The following is a 20,669-nucleotide window of genomic DNA, read 5'->3' on the forward strand; positions in this document are numbered from 1 at the left end:
CAAAAAGAATTCTAGAAAAGTCTTATCTCGGTAAAACCAGAAGTAGGTCACGAGTTTTCTCATGTTTTAAATAGTTTCTTTTTTAACCCCCGACCCAAAAAGAGGGGTGTTATAAGTTTGACGTGTGTATCTGTGTGTCTGTGTATCTGTGTATCTGTGTATCTGTGTATCTGTCTGTGGCATCGTAGCGCCTAAACGAATGAACCGATTTTAATTTACTTTTTTTTTGTTTGAAAGGTGGCTTGATCGAGAGTGTTCTTAGCTATAATCCAAAAAAATTGGTTCAGTCGTTTAAGAGTTATCAGGTCTTTTCGGTCTTTTCTAGTTACTGTAACCTTCACTTGTCGGGGGTGTTATAAATTTTTAATTTACACTTGTTTTAAACACGTCATGCGATTAACGACGTCTATTTGTAAATATTATAACTGGGACCTAGGGCGGAAAAAATTCTTTGCTTGAGTCGGACCACGCGACGTACCACAATTATTATAGAAGTTACTAGAGTCTAGTTAGACGACAAACGATTGAGATACGTTATGGTTATGCACTTTGACTCAATAAAAGCAAAATGGTTTGCACAAATCAGAATTTGTTGACTGCGCCAAAATTTTACGTTTAACTGCAGAACATGAACGAATAAAAAAAGGGCGGAAAGATTGTCGCTGGACAGCACCACGAAGCCCTCAAATAAGCCAGCCTCGCGTAGATAGAAGGGGACACGCGCATATTCACACTAATAATAATAAGCCGATCGGCCACCATTACTTTTGTTTATTCCACTCATACATATTTGCACCGTCGCCATTGCAGTGCTTCAATCCATTCTTAGCAACGAGTAGTCCGCCCTCTTTTATTCGTCCATGCTATAGAAATATTTTAGAACTATAAGGTTTAACCTTAATCGGAAATATGAATACTTACTTGTGCAACCCACTTTGGTTTTTATTGGTGGTCAAACTTTAACGCTAAGCTTAACGTGACTTTAACCGCCTGTCACCCAACTGGACCAGTTTGAAATAGTTCGATTTGATTTAACGGGTCATCGCGTCGCGTTATATGTTTATAACATGTTTACGGCTTTTTTATGTGTACTACTCGTACTATCAGGGCTGATTTCTTATTTTTCTACCGTCAAATAGCTAAACAAACTTTAACTGACGAATGATTCCATAACAATTCTGCCATTTTAACAGATTCCCAATACAGAAACTATCAATCATCAAAATTCCTCCGTAAAACATTATTGTAAAACGATTGAATTGGCTTTACTCATTCAAACATTTTTTACGCGATCTACCAAACCATAAATAACCTCAAAACCCGGACATTAAAAACAGAGATACGCTCTATTTAGATAAGGGAAATATTTTTGCTGGAAAATTGTTTAAAATGGACAAAGTTTATGGATTCAGGCAAAGTATTTTTAAGCGGACCTTCTTGTTTTTACTAATTATATCCCAAACTCTCCCTAAATACGATCTCTAGCTTTCGCAAGAATAAGAGCGCTACACACTAGGAAGCCATGGCGACCTCGCCGGCTACGTATCCAAACAATTTGTACTAAAATATAATATGGCAGTTTTAACTCACTTGGCTACGGTCCGGCGACGTCGACAATTTGGAAGCGTATAGCCACGACCGACCGGCCTCTACGTGGAGACGGATACTCTGGCGACCTGGCGACGCGTAGCCAGTTATGTAAGTAAGTTAGTTATGTAAGTTAAAATAAGAGCGCCACCTCGCCAACAAACTGGCACACCAGTTTGGCGAGCTATAATATTATAGATTCTTGTGTTTTTTTTTTTATTAAATAAATTAAAAAAAAAAGCCAGTAGGTCGCCAGTATTTCGTATACAAGTAAGTTACGCCTCCCTCATTCAGTGGTCAACTGATCGCCAGGACGCCCTCTTGTGTGTTCGCTACTGTTGTGTTGTTGTGCTACTTATTCGGCTACCTCATTTGGCTAGGTAGGCAGCCATGGCTACGTAGCAATCCACGTCGCTTTGGCGTCCCAGTATGTTAGGGTTCTAATGAAGCACAGAAAAACTTTTGAAAGACGAAGAAGCTTTCGCTAGTAGGTCGAATATCAAGTTCCCAGAGCAAGATCAACAAAACTTTGTTTCCTCTCAAAATATCTTCGTAACAGACTCAATTTAAGTAGTTGAAAACAACTCACTGCTGAAATTTATAATTGATTTATGGAAAGTGGAATTTGATCAAATGTATCTTTTCGTTTGATTTTAATTACTCAAGTATAAGAAAGTTATAATATGCAGACTTATATACTTAATTTGATCAAGCTAAACATTAAATCAAACAAGTCCTTAGTAATTGTAATAATTTAATGCAAAAAACAAACTAAAAATACTATATTTCACATTTAAAAATGCCACCAAGTTCCAGGGCGCTATATTCATTTTTTCAAAAAAATTAATATGGAATTTCAATTTAAAAAAAAAATGTATTTTTAAAAAGTCTATATGAAGCTACGAATAACAATTATTGTTATTCAATAGTAGAATTTATAAGGTGACCCAATTAATGTAAAACCTACTTGTACCTACATTCCAGCGAATAAACCATTACTTATTTATTTATTTACTATATATGTTGGTGAAATCGGGCCTTAATCATGTTAAGAGCACTAAAAAGAATCTTTCTAACATTTCGGTTTAAATAAACAAGTCCATAATCCAATCAAAGCTGCGAGCTCTTACAAGAATAGGTGTAGCAGCAAATAAAAATTTCCCGATAAGATGCAATACAGCCTCAGAAGCTCAACGATTCGATACCGCAAAAAAGCCTACAAATCCCGACTCGAAAACCCATTCTGAGGCCTAAAAACAACCTAAAACTAGTGCATGAAGCTCTTGATCTAATTGGACGGTTTGGGGCGCAAACCTCTTTGGTTCAACTTGTTTGCGCAAAAAGATCGCTGTTTTCTTTTTGCTGTGCCCCTCGGTTTTATTAGGATTCTGTTTTCTGAATAGGGTTGAAATTCTTAGAAATTTTCCACAGTAGAAATTTAATAACTAGGAAAATTAAAATATTGTAATTTATGTTGTTACTTTTGTTGAGTATTATTTTGTTTAATTTCTTTTGAATTCTAATTTTATTTGATTGGATAACTTACTAAATAACCTTGGCTATCCGGTAGTTACGTAGAAGACGCCACTCAGGGCAAATCTCAGGCAGATGCGGGATTCAACCTTCAAGTGCGGCAGAGCTCGTAATTTTTGACATATTATATTTAAAACTAACTAATGCCCGCGATTTCGTCCGCGTGGATTCAGGCTTCAAAAGTCAAGTGGAAACTCTTTGACTTTTTTGGGTTAAAAGTAAGATATATCACTCCCCAGGTCTTGAATAGATATACATATCTCTATATCCATGCAAAAAATCACGCCGATCCGTTGCTCTGTTGCGGTGTATAATTGAAGAACAAACTAACAAACACATTTTCGCACTTATAATTCCCGTTCAGGATAATTTGTAAACGCTGTAGACGTGTAATACGATAACATGTGTACGTCACACCTGTCATGTTATTACCTACATACACGCGTGTAATTTGTCAAGCTAATCCCTTCTGAAGGCTTCGAGACTAATAGACGAACAGACGCTATGGTGTCACAAGTAGGCATAACGTTTATACGTAAGAGGCATTAAAACTTCAAGTTTTGTATCTTATGTAAAGTATTTATGACTAGCGACCCGCCCCGGCTTCGCACGGGTGGACATTACCACGAAAAATCCTATCTATTTTCCGGGATAAAATATAGCCTATACGGATTCGGAAGAATCCCTCTAAGTAATGGTAAAAGAAATTTTGAAATCGCTCCAGTAGTTTTTGAGCCTATTCAATACAAACATAGAAAAATACAAAGGTTTCCTCTTTATAATATTAGTATAGATAATACTAGATGCTAGCAAATTCATCCGCATGGATTTAGGTTTTAAAAAAGTAGCCTACATCTATGGAAAAAAATCAGGAAGATCCGGTGCTCCTTTGTGAAGGCGAAACCTAAACTTGTAGGTTATATACGACCTCCCTGGCGCCGTGCTCTTATTAGTGGGAGGTCCCAGGTTCGATTCCCAGTAGGGGTTTGGAATTCTGGTCTGGCTAGTGACCACCCAAGCGGCATAGCCGTGCTGCCGAGCCGAGCGATATAGCGATCCGGTACGATGCCGTGTAGAAACCAAGGGGGCGTGGGTTTAATAAAAACTACCCTGCCCTTTCCAGGTTAACTTGTATCTGAACAAGTGTAAATTAAAAATTTTCAACACCCCCGACAAATCATTTTCAAATAAATAATTATGTATATCTAGGCAACGTCCATCTTGACAGCTTGACATTTGTCAACTGACACTTGAATATTATGAACCTAAGGGTTATCTAACCTTCTTTTCTACAAGAAAACTAGAAAATAGCTGATAACTTTTAAACGGCTGAACCAATTTTATTGGATTATAGCTAAGAACACTCTCGATCAAGCCACCTTTCAAACAAAAAAAAGTAAATTAAAATCGGTTCATTCGTTTAGGCGCTACGATGCCACAGACAGATACACAGATACACAGATACACAGACACACAGATACACACGTCAAACTTATAACACCCCTCTTTTTGGGTCGGGGGTTAATAAAATAAATATAATAAAAAATATTTACGAACCCTATCTGTATCAACCATGAAAGCATTTCGCGGTGCGTTTTAGTACCGTGTCCCCCGGCATGACAAATCACAATCCTTCGCCATAATATTTCAAGGGAACAATTTTTACATTGTTGTAATGTGCGTGCGTGAAAAGGAATTACTGTGGGCACTTTACACGCGAAACGTAACTCATATCAAAGAGCTTTTTAATTTACCTAGTTACTTATTTTCTTTTTAATGTCAACAAAATTTCAGTGGTTGAAATAACTCCAAGAGATTACTAAAAATGAATATGAATAATTCCTTTTCTGTTTTGAGCCGTGAAGTATGTATTTAAATTTTAAATACTTATGTAACAGTGCAGAGCACCTATGTAAAAAGAAACTATGTATATTTTTAGGGTTTCATGCCTCGAAAGGAAAAAAGAAACCCATGTAGGATAACTTCGTTGTCTGTCTGTCCGCCTGTCGTGTCTGTTAAGAAAACCTATAGACTACTTCCCGTTGGCCTAGAATCATGGAATTTGGCAGGTAGGTAGGTCTTATAGCACAAGTAAAGGGAAAAATCCGAGAAACTGAATTTGTGGTTACATCACAAAAAAAATATAAATATGTTTTTTTTTTGAAAATATATTTGTAATTGGTTGGTTACTCAAAATGGTTAGCGCCCACTGAGATTTTTGCCTACGGGACGGGATTACATAACAGAGAGAGCGCTATAGCTACAAACTTCTTTCCGCAGATAGGGTACAGTATCTAGTAGTAGTCTACTTGAATCTATTCTATTCTATTCTAGTAATAGTGGACTTTACCCTACACAAATTATAATTCATCGCAATGATTGTGTTCTATTGTCACAATTCAATTGATAATGCACATTTACTAACACGCCATCGTACAGAAAAGCATATATAATAAAAATGTGACGTACAAAAGAACTCCTTATTACTTCCACACAAGGTTGATATTAGTTTACAGATATTTAAGTAAGGATTGATTGAAGTTGACAGAGTATGTATCAAGCGTCGATGTATTGCAATTTGCAAAATGATTAGTTGCGTAGAATAAATAATAATAGGAAACGTTAGGTAATCGACGACCTACTCCGTATCGATTTTCCTTTTAGAATCATTTTTTTTAATCTGTTAATATGGCAATTTATTTATATGGTTAATTTTTTTATGGCAGATTTAAAATTATTTACGGCTAGAGGCCGTTTCTTTTCCATACATAAAAATTAACTTGTGATTTTTCGCGCTTTGGTGTAACTACAGTACCTACCTAGTTAATTCGAATTCATTCCAACACCTGCCATAAGCTTCAAACGTTGTCAGGGAAACATGCTATGAATAGCTAATAAATAAACAATAAAATTTTGACGACCGCGCAGCTGTGGCCAGCCTTATAAGCGAGATTAAATACTATTATAATTTTCACACTTTGTGTTGTTTTGCTTCGTTATTTGCGTTAGCTGATGCCCGCGACTTCGTTCGCGTGAACATAGGTTTTTAAATCCCGTCGAAACTGTTTGATTTTCCGGGATAAAAAGTAGTCTATGTCACTCTCCAGGTCTTTAACTACACTCGTGCAAAAAATCAAGTCGATCCGTTGCTCCATTGCGACGTGATTGAAGGACAAACCAACAAACCAATAAACTAACAAACGAACACACTTTCGCATTTATAATATGGATAGTGATAGCTAGTGTTACAACTTACATATGAAAAGGCTTTTCATATGATTTTTCACACGCTAACCGTAAAATGAACCATTTCTAGTAATAGCCAATTCTCTCTTATACAGTCTTCATCGTCACTTACATAACTTACTCGTAGATCATAATCAAATGCTTAGGCTTGCACACAACATGCAGAGCGACACCAGTAGAGCAGAAGTGCGCCTTGACTGCACTCCGTAGGTGTGCATTGGACCTTACAAGGATCACCCCGACTCCATGGAGTCTTATCTGTCCTACCTCTAGAGAGCTTTTGTAAAACGCAAAGCCAGGCACTCCTGAATGAAGCGAGCCTACGACCTACGAGGCCGGGTAGAGCGAAGAAGGGAGGTGTAGAGCGAAGAAGGGAGGTGGCGAGCGAAGCAAGCCGACGATCTCCATAGCGAAACGAAGGTCGACAAGTTGAAGCTTAATGAAGAGACGACGACGAATAAAATCAAACTTTAGGAGGATTTAAAACAATTTTTCATTTAGCTCATATTTTTTACTCAAAAGTACTATTATTAACCTGTATTTTTTTATTCAAAACAATGCATTGTCGTTAGTCAAAACTGGTTTAAACTGATTTTTGCAGTTAAAATTGCTTTTGACAGGATAAGAGTTTTAATGTAACATATAATATATGTAATAAGTTTATGTTAATAGTTATCAGTACATAGTGTGCCTGTTATCTAAAGATATCTTCGCATTATAAAGCAATTTGCGATATCATCTTATCGCTGCATAACAATAGCGAGATATCTAGACCTGTGCTTCCTACATACAGTATATAAACACTCATATTATTATAATATGGATACTATTTATCAAGCTTATAAATTATAAGGAAATACTGTAATATATTATGAGATATTCAGGATATTCACAGCAAAATTAGTTCGATGGCTATCATTAAGAATAAAATAGAATAAGTACAATATGTTATTACTCAAGTAAACTTTTACAAGTGCTTTTGAATCGACAAACTAATTCACAAGTGGATCAGAATGCCGTGTTCGTGTACCATCCAGTGTTGAACACTGCGTTAGCGACTACAGAACCAATTTCCCTCTCTCTCAGCGTCGTATTCTCCATTAGCGAGGGTCGTAACCCCTCCCACCAAAGAACCTCCTGTGAACGATGTCGCACAAATGGGGAAATAGGGAAAAACCGAACGTTAAAAAAAAACAATTTTACGATAATATTTAATTAGCGCTATCTATCGGCAGTTCTCGGGTAGTAGTATAGTTTTAGTGCTGTTTAACTTTATCTTTCTTTGATATTTATCTAGATTTCACATCGCTCACCACCGCGCCTGAGCGGTCCCAAGTTGTTAGTCAGATAAAAATAATCACTATTTTTTTGGCCTTCATGTTAGGTACTTTAAGTTTATTGGAAAAACTAGCCTGCGGGCAAAGTAAAGTAGGTATTCTACTCGGTCGTGACCTATTTAGGGAGCTGCGGTCTAGAAACCGCAACTTGTTACTAACAGCTACTACTGTACCTACCTATCTAACCGTAAGTCGTACTCCTAGCTCCAACTTTCGCAACGTAAAAAGTTTTCGTAACGAGATAACGACTTAACACAAATCTTAATGCTTTTAACGTGTTAAGTTTTTAGCTAACACTTTGTTCTAATTTTCGGACTAGCTTATTGCCGCGACTTCGTCCGTGAGGACTACACAAACTTCAAACCCCTAGTTTACCCCCCCAATGGGTGAATTTTCAAAAATCTTTTCTTAGCGGATATCTACGTCATATTAGCTATCTGCATGCCGAATTTCGGCCCCATACTTTGCGCCAGAGCTGTGCGTTGATAGATCAGTCAGTCAGCTTATAGATAGGTACATAGGTGCGTTTGTGATTCGTTGGTCACGCGAAATGGTTAACGCCCACTGAGTTTTCTGTCTCTGTCATTTGTATGGGATTAAGTAACAGAGAGAGCCCTATACTAACTTCTCTCCGTGGATGCAGGGATTGAGACTGAACGTTGATGTATCAGGCAAGAGAGAGGACTTTTTGTTATTTACATAAGTACCCACGGTTCGTCTGACTTCGTCTACGTGGATTTAGGTATTTGAGAATCCAGTGGGGAACTCATTGATTTTCCGGGATAAAAAATATTAAAAGGTAATACGACCGCGTAAAATTGTTACCGCGAATTGACAACATAACCATTACACGAGTGAAAACCCCAGAAAAAACAAACTCAAGAAGATCTAAGCGCCAGAGAGGGTTTTTGCGGTCTGTTTTTCTTTACAACAAATAGGGAAAACTAAAGTATAAAAGGCACAGAGCACAGCGCAGCGCGGGCGCGGCGCGGGCATGGCCTTGACTTTGAATGCAGCGCGATGACGCAACGCATTATGTGCATTGGCCATTAGGGACTGAGTAATCTCGGCTCATTATCATTGCGGCGGTATTATACCGACATACTGATTTACGACTATAATCGAACAAAAAATTTTCCCAAGTTCTCCAACAGGGTATCGCAGAATCCAGGGTATCACAAAATCCATAATTCATAGATACTAAGTGAGCAATAAGTAACTAAGTAAACATTTCATTTCATTTCTTTTATTTATTAGAAATAAACTGACGCCCCGCGACTTATTCCGCGAGGCTTTAGGTTTTTTTTTTTAAAATCCCGTGGGAACTCTTCTATTTTCTGGGATTAATTGAACATTACAATTGCCACTTGATTTTTAAACCCCTAAATCCACGTGAACAAAATCGCGAGTATCATCTAGTTCTAAATAAATGATTTAATTTGCAAGTATAGTCCGCGACAGGTTAAGATGGCAATCGGGGTATGGAGGCGGGGGAACACACCGCACACCCGCATTTCTGTGGGGTTTAGTGCGAGGGATATCACGTACTTATATTACTTACTTACTTTAAGGAAAATATTCCGCAACTAGTGAAATAAATAAACAAGGAATATTTTCCTTATTTCCCCGACCCTGAGTTCAAACACTCGTAAGCTCTTTCTATGTAAATAGATTGATTAAGTCTTTGTTGTTCAGCTTGATATAATCATATTCAAGCTTCCTTTTCTTTCTTTATCAAGAATAAGCAACGCGATCTGATCTTGGAGGAGGCGAAAGCGCAACTCTACCCTCCGCCAAGGCACTGGACCATTGGGTCAACTAAACAATTAATTTTTTAAATGTATTTATAGCCAGCAAACGAGCAGGTGGGTTACTTGATGTTAAAGGATTAATGCCATTCATCAACATCTGCAAAACCAGAGGAACTGCCGAATTTTTAGGACTTAGGGCCTGTCCACAATACTTGCAGTACGATAACGCATCTCAATGCAATAATCTCATTTAAACTCCCAACATGCATCGTGCGCTGTTTAACGATGCGATTTCGAATTGCACTTTACTGATCTGGCGTTCAGATATACATATATGTTTGAAAGCGACTTCTGAGAAGAGTGGTCTACGAAGTCTTCTGTCTAGTTTGGTGTTGAATCGGTGAACAAGGAGCAAATGTTTTGCAAATAGGTTGCTTGTCTTTTTCAGAATTAAACCATTGAATTAAATGTATGCAATGGCTATTCCTAACAAATCTATGTAGCCTGTACAGGTATATTTGTACAGATATTTGATGTATATATAGCGCCGTGTTCTCTACCAGGGTAGAAAGAAAAACAAAAGAAATGAACACTAAAAAAATATATATTATAATTCACAATTTTAAGTTACAATTTGTAAACGTCAACATGATACAACGGGCTAGATGCAACTAACCAAACTCGCTACGGCTCACGGCGTAGCTCGAAAATGCCTATTTACTAGTGCCTCTACATCACACCACCCCAAATTTTTATCTTAATAAAAATTAAACAAATACAAATTTCCGCAACCTTAATTTTATTTCACAATATTCGTTCTTTATTTTTCGACAACCCTAACAATGTTTCCGATCCGCTTACCCAACAAATCATAATTTAAACACGTCACCCAGTTAAAGTGTTCCTTTGATTCGATGCATGGTACATCTCTTAACACATTATACTTGAGATGAGGTCACTAGAACTTGAGCGGGTGGCGACGGGGTCGCTGTGGCAAGTCCACTTACAATTGTTGCTATTCCCACGCCATCCAGCCTTCGTTGCACTCAACGCTTCGAATGTTTGTTACATTACATTTTACATTTACACACTATCCAATAAACTATAACAATCGTCAACCACTCTAACACTCCCAATAATAAGGTTTAGTTATGTCTTCTAATGAAAAATAATATATGCGGATCGGGGCCATTTTACAATACTTATTTCGTAATACTTATTGCTTAATTGCTCGTGATACTCAAATTATTCTACTGATACCTAACGGGCGTTTTGCTGACTCTCCCACTCCGAGTAGTACGGATTGTATGAGTCGGCAAAACATCATCGTCACTAAATCTACATTTTTTCTTACATGTCGTTTCATCCGGCGTCTGTCGTGGATTTTTGATATCCAGGACAAAAGCCGGTTTTAACCTGTCAATTGAAATAAGTGCTTGTCTATTGGGTAACTGTACTAAGTATGCTTTTTCCAACCGCTTTATGACGTCATAGGGACCGTCATACGGTGGTTGTAGACACTTACGCATTACATCGTTTCTAACAAAAACTTTTTTACAGTCTTTTAAGGCAGGGTGCACAAAAATAGTTCGAGAGTCTCTCTGTGTCTCGGGTTTCGGTCTTAAATTACTAATTACCTGTTTCAACTGCTTTAGGTACTCCTCACCGTCCGTTATCTTACTATCCGATGGTTCGAAAAATTCTCCAGGGAGCCTCAGAGTTCGCCCAAAGGTTAATTCCGCGGCACTTACCCCTGTGTCACTGCGTGGTGCTGCACGTAGTCCCATCATAATGGTGTGCATTTCTTCAACCCATGACCTATTGTCCTTTAATCTCGCCATTAAGGCGGTCTTAAAACTACGATGCCATCGTTCGATCGCGCCATTACTCTGTGGATGATACGGTGTCGTCCTGAACTTATGAACCCCTAAATATTTCATTAACTGTCTAAAGAGACTGCTTTCAAACTGCTTTCCCTGATCTGAGCTCAAATTAATAAAACACCCATGTCTAGTAATCCATCCTTCATACACGAGTTTGGCTACTGTCTTCGCACAAATATCTTTAATTGGAAATGCTTCCGGCCAACCCGTTTCTCTATCTATCATTGTAAGACAATACCTGTAGCCTTCCTCTGAAATAGTGAATGGACCTGTAATGTCAATGTGTAAATGACACATTCTATCTACTTTTGCAAATTGCCCTAAAGGTGACATAGTGTGTCTGTGAACCTTTGCTTTTTGACACTCTATGCACGACCTAGCCCAAATACCTATATCTTTATTCATCCCAGGCCAAAAATAATTATTAGTTACCATTTTCCTTGTTGTTCTAATGCCAGGATGACTTAGGTTATGTATTGTTTCGTATGCGATACGCCTAAACTGTTTTGGTAAGTAAGGCCTAGCCTTATCGCCTCGCAAGTTACAAACAATGGGCTTATTTACACTCGGCAAGTCAATTTTTATTAGTCTCGTGTTACCGTTTTTTGTTCCTAGCAATTCTGTGAGCTCTTTGTCGTTCGCTTGCGCAATAGCCACTTCTGTGAAGTCAAGTACAGACGGGCACGAAATTGTTTCAACGCGCGATAACGCGTCCGCGGGCGCGTTCTCTTCGCCTTTTGTATAGCGTATATCCGTCGTGAACTCACTAATAAATAATAACTGACGGGTCCTTCGCGGCGTTTCTTTACTACTACTTAGCTTTTTAAACGCAAACGTTAACGGCTTATGATCTGTATACAAAACGAGATCTCTACCTTCGAACATGTTCCTAAAATATTGCACTGACAAATAAAGCGAAAGTAACTCCCTGTCGTAGGTACTGTACTTTTGTTGCGTGTCAGTCAATTTTTTCGAAAAATAACCTAACGGAACCCATTCGTTATTTACTCTTTGTTGCAATGTGCCTCCAACACAACTATTTGACGCGTCTGCCATTATAGCAAGCACTTGACCTGTTATCGGATACGCTAACAAAGCAGCGTTCTGTAAATTCAACTTGCATTGTTCGAAAGCTTGAACAGCACTTTCTGTCCACACTATACTACTTTTGTCACGTTTCTTTGCTCCGTGAAGATACTTATTTAATTCAGCTTGATATTCGGCTGCCTGACGCAAATGACTTCTATAGAAATTTACCATGCCTAGAAATCTACGAAGTTCCTCTACCGTTTTCGGTCTGGGAAAGTCTACAATTGCTTGGACCTTGCTTGGCAACGGCCTTAAACCACTGGCTGAGACCTCATGACCCAGAAACTCAACTTTATCCTGCGAAAATGCACACTTTGCTAAATTAATAGTTAGCCCAACTTGTTGTAATCTTTCAAAAACGGTCTCTAAATGTTTTTCGTGGAGCGAACTATTTTCGCTAGCTATTATTAAATCATCTAAGTATGAAAAAACAAATTCTGCTTTATAATTCGCACAATCCGGGTTATTTTGTTGAAAATTTGCCTCTAAATCCTGTAACACATAATTATTCATGAAACGTTGAAACGTCTGTGCTGCGTTTCTTAAACCGAAAGACATACATGGCCATTCAAACAAACCAAAAGGTGTAATGATAGCTGTTTTCTCCACGTCATCCTCTGCTATCGGAATAAAGTGATACGCTCGGTTAATATCAATCCTGCTAAATACTTTCTTATCAGCTAAAATAAACGTAAAATCCTTTATGTGAGGAATTGGGTATCTATCAGGCTTCGTAATTGCATTCAGCGCTCTATAGTCTCCACACGGCCTTATATTACCATCTTTTTTAGGTACGACGTGTAGAGGACTCGCCCACGCACTCTTTGACGGGCGGCAAATACCCATTTCCTGCATAAGGCGAAATTCTTCTCTTACCTTTTTAAATCGGTCCGGCGGCAGCGGCCTTGGGCGCGCATGCACCGGAGGTCCTGAAGTCTCGATGTGGTGTCTTACGCTGTGACGTGGTGGTTCTTTGAACGTCGCTGGCATTGTCAATTCCGGAAACCTACTTAGAAGAGAATAACATGGATGCGACTCGGCTATAGTAAAAATAGATGAATGCTCCGAGTTTACTATAGTGGAAATTACATACATGTTAGTCTCCTGATCTAACAATCGTCTGTTTCTTAAGTCTACTAACAAATTATACTTAGCTAAAAAATCTGCTCCTAAAATGGGTTGTTTAACGTCGGCTATTACAAAAGTCCACTTAAACGCACGACGCAATCTTAAATTTAACACTAGAGTCTTTGTTCCGAAAGTTTGTATTTCACTACCATTCGCGGCATAAAGTTTGTATTTATTGTTTACTGTACTATCACACACTGATTTATAACTTTTAGGCAACACTGAAATGTTCGCACCTGTGTCTATTAAATAACGTATGCCATTGTCTTTATCTGTAACACATAAACGGTGGTTCCCTAATTCGACGCAGGTACCCACCGGTTCCACCTGCATCTTCACTAGTTTTCCTGCTTATTCCAGGTGCACGGCTGTTCGCAGCGATTAGCTCTCTGCCTATATTTAAAATGATGCACGCAGAGCCAGTCCGGGCTATCCGGGGTACGTCTGGACCTGCTGTCCTCTCGTCCTCGGGAACGCGAACGACCACGGAACCTTCCGCGACCTCGCCTACCTCTCCAACTGTGTCTGGACCTGTCCAGCTGGTCCAACCTCGCATGGATCCTGGCTATTTCAGCTGCCATCGACGAATTTCCGGGTACCGCCTCCTTTGCTGCCACATCTGCTACCGGTTGGGACTTCATAGTTTCCATTACTTTGTCAGCAATCACGGCTAGTCTATCTAGATCTTTAGCTTCTGTCGCAGCCAGAACGCCTCGTGCTGCTGCTGGTAGCAGATTCTGCCATAAAACGCTTAGGGTATCATTACTAATTTTACCCCTGGCCAGATCCTGCATCTTTCGGAGGAGGTGGCTGGGTTTCTGATCACCCAGTTCCATTTCCCCGATGAGCTTCTGTATCTGGCGGTTCTCCGACTCTTCATACATGTTCAGCAACCTTTCTTTAAGTACCTCGTACTTACGCTCTTCCGGAGGATTGATGAGGATGTCCGTCACTTGTTGTATGACATCCTTACCCAGCTTGGATACCACTATATTATACCTGGATGCGTCTCCTTGTTTTTGTGGTGCCAGTATTGCTTCCAGCTGGATAAACCAGACCCTAGGTTGGTCGGTCCAAAACTCCGGGATCTTCGACGTGAGAGATATCGACGCTAGATACGTGTCTTCATCCTTCACTACTGTCGTAGGTTGCGCCATTTTTAAAGTTTTTTAGTTTTTCACTTCCTACGTGTTAATTTGAGTTGCCCTAGCTTACGTTACTTTACTTTATTTTAATTAAGAAAATTAACACGCGCTACCCTGGTAGTTCAAAGTCCGAGTCACCAATGTACAGGTATATTTGTACAGATATTTGATGTATATATAGCGCCGTGTTCTCTACCAGGGTAGAAAGAAAAACAAAAGAAATGAACACTAAAAAAATATATATTATAATTCACAATTTTAAGTTACAATTTGTAAACGTCAACATGATACAACGGGCTAGATGCAACTAACCAAACTCGCTACGGCTCACGGCGTAGCTCGAAAATGCCTATTTACTAGTGCCTCTACATAGCCTACAAAGTTAGTATACTTAATTAGTATTACTAGACATCAAGTCGTAAAGAAAAATTAGTTGCTGCCCACAAACATTTTTACTCCCCGTCTAGCACAAAACTAAATAGAGGTAGTTGATGAAATTTGTTTTTTGGGAGAATGTCTGCTTCTCGACGTGTGGCTAAATGTAACATGAAAACTGTCAACATCAGTTAAATTCTTTTCGTTTAGATTGAAATTCATCACAAGACAGGAAGGAAATTTACGTTCAGGGAATTATGTTTCAACTTTGATCTTTTCCAGACTGGTACCTTTGTCAAATTTTATTAACATCTTTTGGCAGTGCCAGTGGGCCTGTAATTACATTGAAGGGGTGGATACTTTGAAAATAGATGAGTTCCTTATTTAATAGGATCAGAGAAAAATTGTTATTGTGCCTATCTAGGCAACTAACAATTGTCCAAGGACGAAATTGTAATATCGAATCGGTTCGCCATTGATTCAATAATTTGTTCGTATTTAATTCTCGCGCGTCTTTCCCAAATAAGTAAGTCTCATCTGAGTAAAATCAAAGTACCTACGCTCTAGAGAACCTAACAGTTGCTATCAAATTATAAGTTTTGTAGTTATTGCGATAGTTTGCGAATTTATGGCACCATGGTTGCCGCAAACTAATCAAGGAAGACGAGTATCGCCAAATGTCAAAAAAGATAATGAGGGCCTAGAATGATTAAAAATAATATACAAATTATCCTTAACTCACATGACCCTCGAAACTGGTCTTTCAAATCACCTACGCTGTAAGATTTTTAAGTGTGTAAATAGCACAAAATTACAAAATGAAGTGTTTCGTAATTGGATACTAATTGTACGCCGTTAGTTCAGTACTTATGTGTTTTTGTTTTACGCTATTATAAAATCGTTAACAATTTTTAACAAGTTTACGTTTAACGATCGAATACAAGAATACCAATAGGAAAAACACCTTCCTATTTAGAATAGAAATACAAGTCTATCAGTTAAATAAGAAGAACCCAATATAATTACTATAAGTAATCAGTTTTTCTTTAACTGACTTCAAATATAAGCCTAAGGCCTAGTTTCTTGCTGATTCTTCTTGGTAGGAAAGTTATTCCGAACCAGTGAAAGATGTGGTATTCCACCTTAACTTCTACGAAAAATTTAACTTTTTAAGTAAGTGGATACATTATATTTGGTTTTTTTCCTTAAAAAAACTTTAAAGACACAATTCCCCTGAGTCATATTTTTTAAATTTTTTACTAATGTCTGGTTCAACTTCCATGATGCAGCTTGTACTGCTATTTCTTTAGAGCAAATACATTTTATAGAGGATGGCGGATTTAAATTACACTGGCTGTTCAAAGTGGGTAAATAGCGTTTATCTTATCAGCAGAGCATTATGTTTTATAGCTGTGACTGTATGAGATAACGTTGAATGTGTTCAACAGAAATAATGTCAATATTATGAAATAAGCTTCATTACACAGTTCACAACAGTTAGGGAATTCATGGGGAAATCTAACAAAACTTTGAGGCTTCGACGTCGCTGGCAGGCCTCAAATGTTACTAGGTACATTTGGTGCAGGTAGCCCTAAAGTAGCCCTATTTTTCTTTGATTTTACGTCACTATAGCCTATCTGACTATTTGATATTGTTGATTCAGGATCAAACCGAGAGTTCCCTCTAATTCACTCTGCCTATATTCTATAGAGATTTATAATAATTCTATATTTGAATTATATATATTTTTGATTCATCTAGATTGACTATCCACTGCATGATAACTGGATTGCTTTATTTCATTTTTTAAATGCAAAAAAAATAATAGTTAAATTATAAATGTTTGGTAACCTATCCTACAGTACTGACTGAGCAAATCCAAACTGGTTCTAGCCTTAACAAAGGTTTAGGCTAGAACCAGATAAGCAATACAAACATTTTACTGTCTGTATTTAATTAAGCTAAATAAAATACACACAGTAAAAAAAATTGGTAAATAAACTATGTATCTTAAAATTTGTAAATTATAAGCAATTTCTAGTAAATCTTCTAATAAATCTCTTATTAGAGAACACTCTACCTAGCTGATTTAATAAAATATTGTTTCTAAAATGTGTGTGTTGTAGTTATCGACTTTAAAAAACGAAATAGGCATATGGGTAACAAAGGCTAAAACTAGTTATCATTACCTTCTGTAAATCGATAGATGATATTTAACTACAGCTCTATGAATAGCGAAAACACATCAATTAACATATTTTAGGCCAATGAAATATCAAATCACAACCAATAAAATACTAGGTAAGTCCTTGTATTTCAATGCAAACATCATAAATACTGACCCAATCCACAAATTGACACCACATCCATCCATCAACCTTGGAATTATTCATCATAATGACGAGGAATTAACAACTCTATGTTTTAGGTAATTAAAGTTAAAACAACATTAGCAGACCATAATAACTATACCGACAATGACCTTGCGTCATCAGCTATGCCACCTTCACACACATTTGAATCAAGCTCTGTAGGTATTTACTCAATAATTAACATGTTAAATCTAATATTTCTTATAAATTTTAAAGGGACATATGGCTGCATATTATTCCAATATATAATTTCTTATAAGACTGAAAGATGAATCTAGCCCTGTTTGTAAAAAAGTGACATTAATATATTTGGTAAGTTCATCACTTTTTTAGGGCACATAGCGAGATTTATAAGTTAAGCACACTTATAAAACGCTACTGGAAATGATACCACACAGGAGTTCCAAGCAAATTGTCGTGAGTTTCTAGGAATTTAACTTTTACTGGAATCAGGCAATAGCAGTGTGTTTCTGTGATTACACTTAAAGCTCATCACGTAGAGTCGGATCACGTTGAACCGTGACATTTTACTAGTTTTTTTAGGCCTTATCCTTTCAGAAATGTTGCACGATAGATTGGAACGATATGCAGCCAGCTGGTGCCCATATAAATGATACATTAAGTGCCAATCTAATACCTAAATACTGTGTGACATTAATAAAAAAGTCAATGGATAGTTTATGCAAATAATGTTAATCTTCCGATAGGTTAGTTGAGAGATGACTGTCAAATAATAATAAAGCAAATAAAAGCGATCAGATATGAAATAAAATTTCAAGAAGAGAGTTTTGCGAATGATCCTAGGATAGTAAATGTTGGAGATCTGTACATTGAGGTGATGGACACACCAACGATGCAACAACTAAGCCATGAGTGGGTCGATGTGAGGCTACGTACAGGCTCACGACATCGAGGCATGTTTACTGTGCAATGACTGACGGTCAACGCTAACGTCTACGCTGGCTCATCGCTGATCGCTCACTGGGCCCCTCCGACAACAGGGCACCATACACGTTACACTGGACACCGTAAAGACTAGTGTTGACTTGGATGAGTTAACTAGTGGCGTTGATGGAACCGCGGCTCGGGGCCTCGTGGGCAGTGAGCGTCAGCGGAGGATGAGCGTGAGCGTGAGCGCGCGTGAGGCATGCGCGCCACCAAAAACCACAAAGCCGATGAGGAGCGAACTTAATACTTTCTGACGACTCACCGAAATGAGACGTTATATTGCCGTGACCGTTTGCCAGTGGCAAGGCCGTCACCAAGTCTTGAACTAAAAAACAACGACTCACTTTTAACATTGCATTCATTAGTTACAACTTACACAATAGGGTACATAAAGAGAGGCGCTCTTATCCACGCCACTGATAACTGGGAACCTCAATTTTTATGTTAATATCGTAGATTACGCTATTTTAGTCGTGGCATATTGTAATTGCTACGTTTTGTGGCACATACGCTCGTATTGAGCATTTTTTTACATTATTTCTACACATTTAAGTCATAATTGCTTTATTATTGTCATTAAATAGGTCAAACTGATAACAGCGACATTCTGATAAGAATCTTGTTGGACCGTGGAGCTGCGATTAGCAGGGTCGGCGCGCTATGTCAATGTTAACTTCACTTGCCAAATACGCAATCAAAACAGTGGGCCCTGTATAAAGCGAGTAGGTACTCACCCGAGCTGAAGTGTGACCTCTTGACGTCCCCATTTTCCGAGTCGCCGTCCAGGGGTCGTTTTCTAGAGTCCGTGATTTCCGGACTGGGGCAAGTATCCATTCCTGTGTCAGCGGCCATGTTGAATTTCAGGGCAATACTAAAAACTTCTCTAGCATAATTCCCATTACGTAATTACTTCAGAATGCGTATAAAGATGCGGCACTGTACATTATTAATATATCATCAAATACACTTAACACTTAAACAACTAAAACGAGGAAAATTTAAATTTTGAATGGTCTAATTACTAAAATATAAGAAGAGAATGACACTATATTTATTACGTCTAAATGTAATGTGAACGTTTGTCGATACTGCTCTGCGGTTGTTGTGTATGGCGCACAGTCAGAGTGAACTTAACCGCAGATGTCCACGCAGTGACACAGGTTATGTTGGTACGCCTGCGTTTTGACAGCTACCAGCTGATTACAGTAGTGATGTACTAGCAAAATTTATTTTATTTTTTAATATTATTATATCATGATAACACTTTTTTAAAGCCAGACAAGAGATTTGGATAGAAAACCTACAATTATACAAAAACAAGATTTTGATAATTCATATTCAGCACTTCATTTTACATTGAGTGAAATAAAAGTTAAAAAGTCATATTTTATTGTATTTAACATATTATGGGCTTGTAACTTGAAACAGTCAAAGTAAGTGTCAAAAATTCCGTAAATCTTGCACCAATATGTATGTAGTTTGAACCATTATGCGCATAATAATTTATATTACACACACAAGCGTTCAAATTGGTCAATACTTTTTAAAATACAATTCTATGAGCGTTGTTTATCGGAGTTTTATAATATTATCATTAGGACGCCTTCGTTCTCTGTTATTTTTAGGGTTCCCTACCTGAAAGGTGCCAATAAGATCCTATTACTACGCCTATATTGTCCATCCGTCTGTCTGTGTATCAGAGGACTGTATCTCATGAACCGTACTTAATAGGTAGAGAGTTTAAATTTTGAGTGTATATTTCTATTGCCACAACGAAGTAATAAAAATTAAAAGTACATAGTTACAGTGTTTTGTACGACAGCCTTCGTTTGCGAGTTGACTTGTACTTGACGAGATTTTGTTGTTATTTTTTTTTTAATCCACTGCTTTTGTAACTAAAGTCGATTTAATTATTGTTATTAATGCTATGTTTTATTTATTAACTTTTTATTCGTGGTTACATCACTAGTACTTTAACAAAAAAAACGCAAGGTCGTTTGGCGCTCGACCAATCAGCAATTGCGGCCAACTTCACTGTTGTTAAACTAGTTTTTGCGCCAATCCAACTTTTTGCAGTACAGCTGGGTAATTATTATACGGAAAAAAAAACTCGATTCACGTAATCATGTATAATCTAACATGCATATTATTGAAAAACGTTAGTTCCTTTTTTGGCTACAAATTCAAAAACCTATTACTTCAAGAATTATTTTTGTTTATATTTAGGAGTTTCCAAACGTTTTATATATTTTTTTTAATTTAAAGTTCAGAACTC

The 20,669-nt window shown here is 37.7% G+C and overlaps 1 protein-coding gene across 6 annotated transcripts in view; it reads right to left on the reverse strand.

The window, feature by feature from the left end:
• LOC123874948 (RNA-binding protein Pasilla) overlaps positions 1–19,552 on the reverse strand; it is a 107,912-nt gene extending 88,360 nt beyond the window's left edge. For 5 of the 6 annotated variants that reach the window (XR_006798038.1, XR_006798039.1, XM_045920537.1 and 2 more), the window contains exons 1-2: positions 19,129–19,552; positions 18,657–18,719 (exon numbers count right to left, since the gene is read on the reverse strand). Coding sequence is in view for 4 of the 6 variants with exons in the window: in XM_045920537.1 (XP_045776493.1) it covers positions 18,657–18,719; positions 19,129–19,246 (181 nt within the window). In the remaining 2 variants the exon portion in view is untranslated. The remainder of the gene's footprint in view (positions 1–18,656; positions 18,720–19,128) is intronic. The other variant, XM_045920538.1, reaches the window with a different exon arrangement.
• Positions 19,553–20,669: the final 1,117 nt, after the last annotated feature.

The sequence above is a fragment of the Maniola jurtina genome, chromosome 19 (assembly GCF_905333055.1).
Source record: "Maniola jurtina chromosome 19, ilManJurt1.1, whole genome shotgun sequence".
NCBI classification, from domain to species: domain Eukaryota; kingdom Metazoa; phylum Arthropoda; class Insecta; order Lepidoptera; family Nymphalidae; genus Maniola; species Maniola jurtina.